The 14,843-nt window shown below is 36.5% G+C and overlaps 1 protein-coding gene across 2 annotated transcripts; it reads right to left on the bottom strand.

Annotated features, from left to right (window-relative positions):
- Positions 1-4,668: 4,668 nt before the first annotated feature.
- LOC110038549 lies at positions 4,669-14,094 on the bottom strand (the record flags this gene model as incomplete). Of its 2 annotated transcripts, XM_020743421.1 has the most annotated exon segments (4): positions 4,669-4,815; positions 5,936-6,001; positions 13,709-13,936; positions 14,024-14,094. In XM_020743421.1, coding segments are annotated over 3 exon segments (382 nt in total), but the record flags the coding sequence as incomplete, so codon positions are not given.
- Positions 14,095-14,843: the final 749 nt, after the last annotated feature.

The raw sequence follows: 14,843 nt of genomic DNA on the forward strand, positions 1-14,843 counted from the left end.
GTGTTCGGCTCGCTAAGCAAACGAGTCGAACACGAACACACTTTTTGAGCTCGAAATAGAAACGAGTCGAACACGAGTTGAGTCTGGGTCCGCTCGCGTTTGGCTCGTTTACACCAAGTAGGGTCAAGCAGTTTTGTCAACTGCTCAGTTGATCAGCAAAATGCCCTCAAAGGTGTTGGAGTCACAACCTCCTTGTTAGTTGCTGAAAGGAGATAAGCGCAGAATCCTTCCATTGAAAGTATTTGGTTGTGTATGTTTTGTGAAGGACCATAGACCATCAAGAGAAGTTGGATCCCAGAGTTATGAAGTGTGTCTTTGTGGGATCCCAGAGTTATGAAGTGTGTTTTTTATGGTTCATTATATTTGTTAGAGCTCAATAGAGATGAAAATGTTTGTGAGTACGGATATGAGGTTTAGAGAATTCAAATAGTATTATTCCTTAGAAGTGACCTCACCCTTTGTGACTTGTCAGGCGAGAAAGGGAGAATAGTGATGGTAAGAGATTAATATATGTGAGAACGATGTCTTGCCACGTTGTGTGGGAAGAATCTGCTGAGGAATAACCAGAAAATGAGAAAAATGAAGCTGAGGAAGGGCCGAATAATGAGGAAAATGAGCCAGAATTTGGTGAGTTTTAAACTCAATGGTAGCTTAAATTGTATACAAGGAGGAAACGACGTCCGTCGTACCATTCGTGCTATCAAATCCCTTGTCCCATCTACCTCACTCCTGATACACCTATTCCAACCACCTCAAAATCAAATTTACACGAGTGATATGATTCCTCTCTTTTTTCCTCCCACTCTTATGACTTGAGGGAGGACCTCTCGCAACAATCCAGGTCATTCTCTTTATTGTTATTCTCCTGATTGTTTTGATTTCTCATATGACATTGTTCAGTTTATCTTAATACTCTAACATATCACCTGTATACATAGCATTCATTCATCTTCGACATTGTCTATATACCCAAGTGTTGGTAGATAGCTAAGGAGGATCCAAAGTGGATGGTTGTCATGCTGAAGAAACTTGGTGCGCACTCGAAAAATAAGATGTGAGAGCTCGAGTTACTACCAACAGGAAAAAAGGCAATCGGATGCAAATGGGTCTCCAAAATGAAACAAACCTCAGAAAAAAAATTGATCACTACAAAGCACGATTAGTGGCGAAAGGGTACATTCAGAGGTATGACATCAACTATGATGAGAAATTTGCATCAGTGGTGAAGATGAGCACATTCGGACTCTCATCTCTTTGGTTATGAATCGTGGATAGAGGTTACACCAACTGGATGTGAATAATGAGTTTCTTCATGGGGATCTACTGAAGAAAGTGTACATCGAGATACCCAAAGGATTCGATACAAACCAAACAAAGGACAAGATATGTAGATTGTGGAAGCACTGTACTTCTTGAAACAATCTCCTTGAGCATGGTTTGACAAGCTCAGAAGAGCAATGTCGGCCACACAGTGTTTGTTCAACGAAATGGTGGTCACACTACTATAATTATTGTGTTTGTGGATGATCTGATAGTCACTTGCGATGATGAGGGAGAGATTGCGCTGCTAAAGACGAGATTCAACAAGGACATGAGATAACTTAGATACTTTCTTGGGAATGAGGTGACTTGTGGAGCAGAGGAAATTGTCCTATCTCAGAAAAAATATGTGCTAAACTTGCTCATAGAGATAGGCACATTGGGATGCAAACCTGCAGTTTGACCAATTGGACGAAAGTTAAATGCAGAAGCAAGAGAGTCAGTTGATCGTGAGAGGTACCAAGTTTGGTAGGTCTTCTCATCTATCTAAGTCAAACTCGTCCCGACATATTATTTGCAATAAGTATGGTGAGTCGCTACATGCATGATCCGAGGAAGGGCTACATGAATGTTGTGTATTAGATTCTGAGGTATCTGAAAAGTGCGTCAGGGAAATGATTGATCTTCAGGAAAAATGGACAGTAGGCATTGAGGGCTATTGTGATCAACTGGGTGAGTTGTGTTGATGAAAGAATGTCCACATATGAATATTGCATGTTTGTAAGAGGCAACTTGGTCTTTTGGAAGAGTAAGAAACTGTTGGTTGTAGCGAGGTCAACAGCAAAGGCAAAATATAGGGTCATAGCCTTAGGACTTGCCAAGATGATGTGTTTGAGAACCTTATTGGAAGAGCTCAAGGTGGACCAAGGAGCTCAAATGAAGTTGCGGTGGAACAACAAGTTACCAATCAGCATTGCCAACAACCCGGTCAACACAATAGAACCAAACATGTGGAGATTGATAGGTTCTTCATCAAGGAAAAGCTAAATAACAAACTACTGGAGCAATGTCAAGCAAGTGGCTAACTGTCTCACAAAATGACTTAGACAAGTTATGAGAAAAGATGGGCTTAAGATGGGTTGTGTGGATATCTTTTGCCCATCTTGAGGGGGAATGTTGACATTTATATCTAGCTTAGAGCCTTAATTATAAACAAAACATATAAAAGAAGTCTAGAGATTTATTTGTAAAACGTTGTAAGGCCTTATATAAACCCAAGTGGTTAATGGATAGAAAATTTTTTTCAATAGCAATTACTTCTTTAGCAAGCCTGTCTATTTTGAAATAGAACAAAAACATTTTCTTGTTTTTTTCTTGTTTCACAAAGCATAGAACAAACACTGATTCTAAATATGGCTTAAGCTTTGCAATCCTTGTTTGAATTCATATATGAGATTCTCTTACAAACTACTAAAAATTCTACAAGTAAAAATTTAAGTGAGTCAAAAGAACTGGATTTTACTTGGTGATTCTCTCATGCAAATCACAATACTTTACACTAGTACTGAAAAAGCTCCCTATCATTTGGTTATACTTTAGAGTACAACTTTTTTATTTCAATTGAGTACTGAAAAAACTCCCTATCATTGGTTATACTTTAGAGTACAACTTTTTTATTTCAATTGAATGTATTTAACTACCGTGAGATGTCAACAACAGGTTCTTTATGTGCCAATGCCAATGTCATGGATTATCAGTCATGTAAAGAATGCGGCATTAACTAATTATCAAAGATATGCATCATAGTATATATATGCTAGTCTGGAGCTGACACAAAATTAACCCAACCCAAAATTGTTCTATCTGAACCAAATCCAAATATCAAACTGGTCAAAATTTTCAATCTGAACTCAACCCGCTGACCCAAACATGACTCATATGACCTGATTAACATAAGTCGTATTCGGGTCAAAATTGGATCGATTTTGAGTTAATCTCCGGTCCTTGTGTTTGTTGGTTGATTTTGATTCAATTTTGGGTCAGCAGTGGAGCTGCAAATTAACCGAGCGTTTAGCAAGCTATTTGTAACGGCTCGAAAAGAGCTTGTTCGTATTTGTTTGGTTAACTAATTGAATAAGTTTGAGCAATTTTATAAATGTTCGATTGTTAAATGACAAGCTTGACAACTCCTTATACGATTTATTTATGTTTGCAAATAATACCATTTAAAGCTCGCAAATAAGCTCGTCAAGAAACTCAATAAAAGTTTTATTCAAATTTCATATATGAGATTGATTTAATGCTTATGAATAAAATCGGTTAAAGTTTAATTTAAGCTTATGAATAAGCTCATAAAAAGCATAATTTTAAATTAATTTATATTAAGATAAATTATATTTTAATTTATAGTACATAAACTAAGATAAATATTTATTTGCTTAGCAGCTCATGTATTTTATGCATTTATATGTTTATTTTAGTTGTTCATTTAATAGATTATTTAAAAGCTCATTTATTTTTGTAAGTTCAACAAGTAACTCATTTATAAGCTCGTTTGATTAGAAAATAAATAACTCAACCACACTATTCATTAATTTATTCAATAAATCTTATTTAGTTAGAAACTAAATAACACAATGACAATAATTTTAAATGGCTCAACAAAAGTTATTTAGATAGAAATTAAGTAGCTCGATAACTTACTCATAAATCAGCTCGATAATGACACAATTAACATATGAAACGAACAAGAAACAAACTCAAACAAGAACTAGCTTGAACATAAACACAAAACTTGATTAGAGCTCGAACACGGCTCAACCTCGAATATTATAAACAAGCTCAAGCTTGAACACAACCCCAAGAGCCTGAGATTTGAGCTCGAGCTCGACTTGAGCTCAAATTTTATAGACAAGATCAAACTTGAACACGGCCCCACTTAACTTTGCTTGGTTCATTTGCAGTCCTAGTCGGTGAATTGATTTTAAGTCAATTTCGGATTGATGGGTCGATTCCGGGTTAGCAAGCCAATTTTGATTCAATTTCAAGTTTGACAGGTCAACCTGAACCCGACTTGAAAAAGGATTGGGATTCTTAATTTGAACCCAACCCAAAATTATTCGGGTCAACTCAAACATGGACTTTTTGAGTCAAAATCACGTCGAGTTGGTCTATCGGGTTAATTTTTTACACCCCTAACTTATTTGCCTTGTGCAATATATAACTTATTTCATTAGAAGTTGGTTTTGATAACTCAACCCAAAATGAACAATAACCATTAACTTAATTGAAAAACATATTAGAGTTAAGGCTAACTTTATCCCAAGCAAATGAAGCCAACCAGCATAACAAATTGTGATTAAATTTAAGAATGATGACAAAAACAAAAGGTTAGGCAGTAACATTTACCAAGTAACTGCCGTGATAGCACTGCTTCATACTCATCCTTCTTTGCCCTCTGATCATCAACTGTTTTCTTCAGATGCTCAATTCTTACTACCATGGCAGAGATAGCTTCAGAAATGGATGTATGTTTGGCATCTTTGGAGGCATTTACTACAAAGATAGATAAATAAAAAGGCCATAATTACTTGTGACCAAGTCAAAGAGAACTAAAAACCACGCACAAAAGTGCTACAAATACTTCGGAAAAAAAAAAGAAATTTATGATCTTCTAGGTAGCAATCCCGCTGAAGAGGATATATGGCATATAAAACGAATGTTATCAAAGAATAGTTACAACATGCTCCGTTACAGCAAAAAATATTATGCATTTCTGGGAGCAGCCAGAATTATTGAAGGCTAAACAAGACTTCATAACAACATTGTTTAACACTTCACAAGATCTAGGGAAATATAAAATCAAAAAAGAAAATACAATAAAAAATTGCAGATTAACTAAAATTGTCTGTTGCGTAGTTAGAGGTGACCACCCTTTAGCCCATAAAATACTTACTAAAACCGAAAACAAAATTACCAAAATGATCTGGCCCAAACCTGATAATTAGTTAGTTAAATAGCCAAAAAATGATAGTATCTAATAAACCTTCCTTTTAGGAGAATGATAAGTTGATGGTTTGGAAGGCAAAATATAATAAAAGCCATGACTAATTATGTTCAAAAGCTGCTCAATTATTGGTCAAGGTTTTGACGGACAAAAAATCAAAATCAATTTGTTTGGAGTCAAATGTTGAAATTAATCTTTTGTGACATAAAATCTACTTTATGGATGTATGTGTGTATGTATCTCTTCTCGAGTATTTATATCTGCATACAAATAAATGTTTGTATAGATGTATGTCTTTCCCATGTGTACATGTGAGACTGCATGACTGAGGTGCATATTTCTGGGTACTAGTATATATTTTTGCAACCATATAATGTATGTCGATATTTGATAATAATTATTATTTTAAATACTAGCATAAAATATTAATCAATAGTTAAAATAGCAATTATCATTTTAAATATATTTGCATATTTATGTAATAATAATGTGCAGCATGTTTACATCCGTTTATTATTGTAAAGAGTTCGTAATGTCCTAAATTTATTGGTACGTAAGCAATAAAAGACAACTTAAGAACTTACTAAGGGTCTTGAAAATTAGTTCTCTAGTTTAGATAACTTAAAAGATATATATTTACAAATAAAAAGTTTTCTGACATGAGAATACCTTTTAGAGCATAACGAAAACTGTCTTCCAATTCCTTTAAGTGATCTTTGAGCTTAGCAAGATTTCCTGCAGTGTTGGAACAAGACATGGTCAAACAAAAGAATAAAAAAACGACATGAGTGAGGATAAATAAAAAAATTAATTAAAATACAATGTTGAGAGTCTGGTTTGTGTGCCATAATATTCTCATAAAAATAAGAGAATATTATGGCAATTTAATATGGCATTTAACATGATATTACGCCGTAAAATTCAAAATACTGTAATCATAAGGAAGAATATGTAAAGAAAGGCTATTCGATGACTTTGACCACAATTTCAGGATCAACATAACCGTCCGTGTGATTGTGCTAAACAGCTGATCATTGCTCCATAGGCTAAAATTACACATTTATTATAACAAACGCATGCATCATGGGCATTTACTAAAGCTAAAACATGAGATATGCCTAATGAAATAACTGCTCCAAAAACAAATTTGTACATTCATTACATGGGCTTAAATAGGGTAGTACAAGGTTTTACAAGTAAATCAATAGACTTCTTCAATATTCCCTTTTTTTCCAATAGGATCCTAAATAAGGGCCAATTCTCAGCACACCCCCTAAAGTTGGGCAAAAGATATCCACTAAGCCCATCTAGTCACACAACCTAGACAAATCTAATGAACTAATTCCTTTATTGAGGCAGTCAGTCATTTGCTCTCCAGTAGCTACATGACTTAGCTCCAGTAGCCTATTATTTAGCTTTTCCTTGATGAAAAATCCATTGATCTCCATATGTTTGGATCTATCGTGTTGCATCAAGTTGTTGACAATGTTAATTGTTGACTTGTTGTACCACCAAAGCTTCATTTGAGTTCCTTGGTCCACCTTGAACTCAACCAACAAAGCTCTCAGCCACATCATATCGGCAACTTCTAAGGCCATGGCCTTGTAATCTGCCTTTGCTATTGACCTCGCTACAAAAGAATGTTTCTCGTTCTTCCACGAGAACAAGTTGCCCCGCACAAACATATAGTATCCTGAGGTGGATCATCTGTCGTCTGCACAACTTCCCCAATCAGTGTCACAAAAACCCTCAATGTCTACATGTCCATTCTTCTGGAAAAACAACCCCTTCCCTGATGCTCTTTTCGGATATCTAAGAATATGATATAATGCATCCATATGACCTTTACTTGATCATGCATGTAGCGGCTCACCACACTCACGGCAAAGCAGATGTTGGGTCGAGTGCAACACGGATAGGTCAGACGGTCCACTAATCACTTGTACACCTCACAATCAATCGATTCTCCTGCCTTGCACTCAGATTGGTCTTCTAATCAATTTGAGAGGTTGTAAGTTTGCACCCAGCATGTTTGCTTCCGTGAAGAGATATTATACATACTTTCTCTGGGACAAGATCGTCCCCTCAAGTCCACGGTCACTTCAAACCCACGAAATTATCTGAGTCGTTTAAGATCATTCACCTCAAATTCATTGCCCAATCTTACCTTTAGTTTGGCAACCTCTGCCTCATCATCATAGGTGACAATTATGTCATCAACATACAAAATAAGTACACAACAAGTATGGTAGTTTAACATTCATGTTGTCAAAAAAATACAATATAGTCTGCATTTATCTGTTGATATCACATGCCCGCCATGGCCTTTCTAAACTATCAAACCAGACTCGAGAAGACTGTTTCAGGCTATATAGTGAGTTCTTGAGCCTACACCCACTCTTCGATTGTACCGAATCTTGGTGGTATCCGAATATATACCTCCTCTAGTAACTCACCGTGAATAAATACACTCTCACATCAAGTCAGTGTAGCCTCTACCCACCATTCACTGTCAGAAAAATCGGTATCCTCACTGTGCTCATCTTTGCTACCAGCGTAAGGATTTTATTACAGTTAATGTCATATGTCTGATTGCAACATTGCAACACCAATCATAGTTTGTACAGCTCCAACTTTCTTTATGGAGTTTATTTCACTATGAAGATCCACTTGCGCTCAACTATCTTTTTCTCTGCTGGTAGTGGCACTATTTCACATGTTCATTCTTTAGCAAGAGCCCTAAGATCTTCGTGCATAGCCACTTTTCACTTGAGTCCTCATTAACAATTTGATAACACTTGAGTATAGAGACAGTGTCCAAAGAAGCAATGCATGCCCCATGTAAAGGTGATATGTTAGAATATAAAACAAAATTAGCAATGTCATGTTGCCACCTTAAACTATCAGAAGAATATCCTACATTGTTGCGAGAGGTTCTCCTTAAAGTTGAGGGGTTAGAAGATGAAGGAGGAATCGTATCACCTGGGAGTTCTGAGTCAGAGGTGGATGGTGCAGGTGCTCAAGAGTTGGGGAATACCGGAACAAGAGACTAGCTGGCATAAGTGACACTGTCAGCATGACTCCCTCATTTTGCTTCTTTTTCCGTGTATACACCCTTAGTTCATCTTTAGCCTTGAATCTCACCACCTCTACATTTACTATCCTCATTTTTCGGTTCATCGACTAATGCATCCCACATCATAGGATAAAACTTTGCTCCCACGTGTACCACTCTCTCACCATTGATACTCACCCATCTTGCCTCATATCTCCAATATCTGATGAGACACAGAAGGGTGAGGTCACCTCCACAGTGCAATATAGTTCAAATTCTCTAAATGGCATATTCATGCTCACAAATGTTATCTTCTCTCTCGGGCTCCAACAGTCATACGCCTTCTAAGTAGAAGAATAAACTATGAACACGCATTTCATAGCTCTAGAATCCAACCTTCCCTATTGATGGTATGTTATCTTTCAAAAAACATACGCATCTAAACTTCAATGAGAAGATCTTGCTATTATCTCAACGTCTGACAATGAGACTTCAAATCCAACACCCTTCAGAACATCCTGTTGATCAATTAAGCAACCATCAAAATTGTTTAATCTCATAAGTGTTTTGAGACATTTATTATAATCGTCATGTTTCGAGCTACCTCTAAGTAGAGTTTATTTTTCTATTTTGCTACATTTCGTATTGGTCTGTATAGACATGTAGTTTGAGGTTTGATATGGTATCTCTTAGGATGACAAGTATTCATCAATTGTTAGTATACTCTTTCTTATTATCAGACCTCAATACTTTCACTACTGCACCAAATTGAGTCTAAATTGTCTTACGAAAGTTTTTAAGGCAAGCAACACAACACCCTTAATTTTCATCAAATATAACCAAGTAACACGAGAAAAGCAATAAAAAAATTACAAAATATCAATAACCATTCATAGAACTTGCAGAGCCAAACATCAGAATGCATCAAGTCAAAAATACTAAAACTATTCCGAGAGCTGATATAAGAGCTCCTAATAAGCCTGTCAAACCCACAAGCATTACAAACAAGCTTTTGTATATTTGTCTTTTTCATATAAAGAATGATACAACTGACTTAATAAATTAAAACAAGCGTGTTTCATATGTCTGTGATGTAGAAGCAACACATCCTCCACACTCTTCTCAAATTCCTCGACTCTACAACTCTCTACCATGGATGTCGAAGCTGAATTCATCCCCTTCTGGTTCCCCTCCCGGCCCAAGTACCAGAGTTCATTATGTCACATTCCAGTCTCAGGCGTCCGGCCCGTCCCTTCCTCTTGAAAAATCATTTTAAGAGCATCAAATGAAAAACACATTTTAGTTAGAGAATAATGGCACTAATGGATAAGATGTTCACTGGAAAAGAAGCATGAAAAGCATTGGATAAAGTCATATAATTAGTATCATCACAATACCCTTACCAACTAATGATTGTGTTGCACCATCAGCAGTTTGGATGTTCTCTGGTACTGCTAGGGGAGTGTAGGAAGTACTTTTCACATGTCGAGACGTGTCGGAATCTACTACCTATTCTGATGATCTTGTGGTGGAAATAGAGGCAAGAAAATGTGTTTCAAAAGTATATTTGTTAGAGTGAGTATAAGTGATAACGTTACCCTTCAATGACACTGGTTGGAAGCATCCTTAGTCCCATCTCCTGTTGCTTTTTGTTTTCTCTTCAACAACTCCAGACACTCATGATCCTCATTGGTAAAAATCACATGTCTCTCCCTCCTTTTCTACCATCAGACTTGCCTAGTAGCCCCCTTTTCCACCTTTATGACCACCAAAGCCAGGAGCACGTCCTCCACCCTGTCCACATTCACCTGTGTTTTTTCCCCTTAAGTTGCTTACAATAGGTCTTGCTCAAATGCCCGACTTCACTACAGTTGTAGCACTTGTGAGTCTCCCCTTGGACACCTATAATACAAATGGATCGCACACCCAAAATCCACTCGGCTCAGGGTGTAGCTTCACACAACTCTCCTCTTGTATCATTACAATAATATTCTCATCCACTGAAGGGATAGTCAGTTGAGCTAGAAGAATTGATCTCCTCTAATCAAAGATCAGATCCATATGAGCTAGAAACTACATAGTCCTCATATGTGTAAAGCAAATTGCCACGGCTCGACATCGGTGAGAAGTGATCAAGATCTACCACAGCAGCTCCAGATCTATGGCGTATTCTTGAATCGATCTTTCACCATGTACCACTGCTTCTATCTCACGTTAAATCTGTAACACCCTCGTATGTTTCTCCATCCCAGCATAAATCCTCTTCAGCTTTGCTCGGATGTCCCTCACCTTTCGAATGTCATCTACTGATGATGTAATTGGCGAAACCATCGATTTGAGTTGTTAGGTATAGATTAAAAAGTTTGTGGTCCTCCACTTATCTCCATCAGCATTGTCACTATTTAGTTCATCCCTGGTCAGATATCCCTCTAGTCTCTCCTCTATTAGAGCAGCATCGACCTAACGTGACGAACTCAGATACGTAGTCGATGCATCAAGCTTCAAATACATATGAGGGAGATCAAGCTTCACCTATGTCGAAGCATGTGTTAAGGAAGTGGCTCCCGTAGAGACGGTAGCTCCTTGTATGAGCCTAATCAAGACCTTAAGAACTTCGGGACATATCTTCCCCAAAAGCTTCAATTTTTTACATCTCGCACTATCTCCATATCCTGACATCCTCAATCTCAAGGATCCAAGCATATTCACAAAGATCATATCACAGATCCTTCACGTTTGTACGTCGCGATCTCATCATTGCCTTCCCAATTAACTCTAATCGTAATTGTATCGTCGCGATCCCGTCAACACATCCTTGGGTAGCTTGAATCGCGACTATATCGTGAAGCTACAAATCATGATCCCACCGTTAGCGTCCCAGTTAAATCTAGTTGTGTTCGCTTCGTTCAACTTCACGAGGACGGAAACGAAGAGGAAGGAAGAGAAAGTTTTGGGTCTTTGTATGCCCGATTCTGAGTGACGGTTAGGTTAGGGTTGTTAGGGCTCTAAAACCATAATGAAATAATTGCCCCAAAAAACTAATATGTACATTCATAACATGGGCTTAAATAGGGTACAAGATTTTACAAATAAACCCCTAGATTTCTTCAATACTCCCTTTTTTTCCAATAAGACCATAACTAACGTCCAATTCTCAACAATGCATGGTCGAATTATATTTAAAGAGACAAGACTTTGAAGAGAAACTAAAAAAGTTACAGCAAATGATCATTTAAATAGTTCTTTGACATAAGAAAAAATAAGAAAAACTAAAATATTGTTGCCAACATGATTGACTACAACAAATTTGTATATTAGTGGATATATACGTGTGTTATGCTAGATCATAGAATGATAGGCTCAAACTACGCACTATTTTCCTTTCCTGTGAGAACAAAATATATTCAGTGTATCATTTTATTAATAGATTATTGGATAATGTAACCACGATATGGGAGAAGATCAATGGTGCACAAAATCAAACAGGTAAGTTGACCAAGCTAGTGATTAGAGAGAAGTTGAGGCGATGTAATAATTTATATAATTTGATAGCTATCTTATCATTCAACTTAAAGCGTTTCATATCTTATAATTATAACCCAAAAAAATATAATGAAAATGGTTGATCCTCGATGTAGAAGTATTAATCTCCGAACAACATAGGATTCATGGGTTCAGTCATGTGGTAGTTTCTCTTTTACACTTATGCCTTCAATGTTAATGTAGACAGTAACAACCCCTATTTAATCCTCTTGGACCACCGGTCCAACCAAGCCCGGCCATATATTTCATTCCACACTTTTTCTATATATATAAACTCTCAAATCAGCACTTAAGGCAAGACTCGGGTGAGCAAGTGAGTGAGAAAGGATGAGTAATGATGAGATTGGATAACAAGGCTCAAGACAATGATTTACGTCAAATACTACGGCATGTTTCATACAGATATGAGCAAGCGGTGATCAGCAACCACGCCTACCTTTACAAGTTCAATGGTGAGAAAGCCAAGCAAGGGGAAAATATAAGTGTCAATGTCTACTTCTTATTCTCCTCCTTTTTACACCACCACTACCTTCATCTTTGTGTGCTTAAAAGGTAAACCTCAATCCTAGTTTCTCATATTGTTATTAACGCTTGATTAAATTGTATTGTTCTATAGAAATGAAATAGGGTAGTGTTAGGAGGCTCTAAATTGGAAATGAGATTACTCAAAACTAATTGAATCCTAACGTAGCATTATTTATGTGATTGATTTTCTCTTCAAAGTGATACTATCCAAGTGTTAAATTTGTGAGATAAATGTTGTGCATGTGTAGAAGCTCTAAAAAATTCTAAAATTTAATATATATATATATATATACACATAAGTATATACATATAAACTACAACATGATGGGTTAATTTATGAAACTTAATATTTAACTAAATAAAATATTCTAAAAATAATCCCTAACTATCTGTGTGTCTCAAGATATCAAGTTTCTCCAATTTAGTCTCTTGAATATACAAAATTAATCCGAAATGGCTCTCATATAAAAATTATGATAAAAATTTATCCCCATTGTAGTCTCTCAATTATATAAAATTGACCTCAACTAAGTACACAAATGATCAGTGTGGATCAATTTTGAAAGGTCAATGGACTAAATTAGAGAAATGTAGTACTCTAGGATTAAATTGACCACATTCGAACAATCAAGGGACTATTTTGAATTTTGACCCTTAACTAAAACATTAATTTAAAAGAAGGGATATTGAATTGCGTTGCTAATGAAGGTTTGACCAATTTGTAGTAATAATGTTTGTTTTAAGTTTATTATAAGAAAAATATTAACAAAGAAAACAATAATAATGCATGGCTAATGGGGTTAGTTATGAGGTAAAAATTAGGCCAACTATTATAATCATTTATTACAACAATATGCTTGATTAATTATTATGATTATATAAAGTTTAGCGTTTGATGTATTGAATGCATGCCTAATTCAGATCCATTTGAATATGGTGGTTTGTGAAACACCGCACATTGGAGCAAGAACTATCAACATCATGAACAAAATTTTAGATTATTTGTGATCTCTATTATTTGTTGTTTAAGATATAAACTTACCCTTGCTATATAGGGATGCATTTATTAATACTTATTCTTGTAAAGAGAGTTCATCTACTAATGTTATCTTCCATAAATTTAAGAACAGCTAAAAGCTAAGAACTATAACTAGCATCTAAAAGCAAATCATTTTGAAATTATCATGTCTTTTATAGGCATTCAACTACATGGGTAGAGAAAAAGCAATGAAACACGTTATAATATTCCCTAGAAACAGCACGACTAGAACAAATTGGGTTTCCCGTTGCCGAGAAACCCTAGAATAGCAAAATCTGACCTCGATTTATTTGGGCATTTTCAACTAATGCCTTTATGGACTTGATCGACTCCCGAATGGAGGTCGCCAGAAGTCCATATCTCTCTCGGCAGGCTCGTATTTCCTGCTCGCAGGCCATTCGAAGCTGCGCCATCTTCGAGCGCGTGGGCTCGTTCGATGCCATAGCCATCACCCACTGTTGCTTCAAAGCATAGCCGCACTCTCTTTTGCGGTGCCAGGGGGTGTCACCTGTAGGATGAAGATCGCCAGTAGTTGTACGGCAACGGAGGGGGAGAGCCGGTGGAATGGGGAAGAGTGGTTGAGAAGCTGGAGTACCTCGTTAAGGCTTTCAAAATCCCCTTCAGCCCGCTCTTTGGAAAGCTTCTGTCTCATAATTTGTGAGGAATGTTGCAGAGTTCAAATTTAGAGGCCTATATTTTTTAACCCTAAATTGGCCCTCCGCTAATTGGGTGTTAAATTTGTAAATATCAATATTTTGGGTGATCTGTATGTAATTATGTTTTTTTTTTTAATCATTATATCTGTTATTTTGCGCTCGGCCGAAGTTGGTCCGATACTCCGATGCCGTTCTTTTGAATAGAAAAAACGTGAGAACTTCCAAGTAAATTCTTGATATAAAATAGGTGTAAACTAGAATACATGAAAGAGTATTAAATTATTATTATTTTGATTGTTATTATTAAATAATTAAAATTAAAATATCACAGAATTTATAATTCTCAAAAAAGTTAAAAAGTTGCATTTAAAGTACGATCGAAAACGGGTGCAAACTCAAATTACCCTGTGTGACTCCTCGCCTTTGACTGCCTTCAATGTCATTTCCCCCGAAAGAGACCTCATTCATCTTATTTGTTTATTTGATGATTTGCTCTATTGTAATCTTAAGTGGATTTTAGTTTTGGGGTATTCATTAAAAAAAATATATTTCAGAATCAACTGGAGTTAGTCGGGTCGAACAGGGTTGCCCAAGTGGAACTGGAGATAGTGGTCGGGCTGAATAAAGCTTGAGGTCAGGTTGAATAGAGCTTGTGGTCGGGCTAACTGGAGTTGGCTAGGCTGGGTTAAATAGAATTTGTGGTCGGGTCGAATGGTGCTAGTTTGCCTGGCTACAAGTGTCATGTCGATTAAATTGAAG

This window comes from Phalaenopsis equestris, unplaced genomic scaffold (genome assembly GCF_001263595.1).
Source record: "Phalaenopsis equestris unplaced genomic scaffold, ASM126359v1 Scaffold233061, whole genome shotgun sequence".
NCBI classification, from domain to species: Eukaryota; Viridiplantae; Streptophyta; class Magnoliopsida; order Asparagales; family Orchidaceae; genus Phalaenopsis; species Phalaenopsis equestris.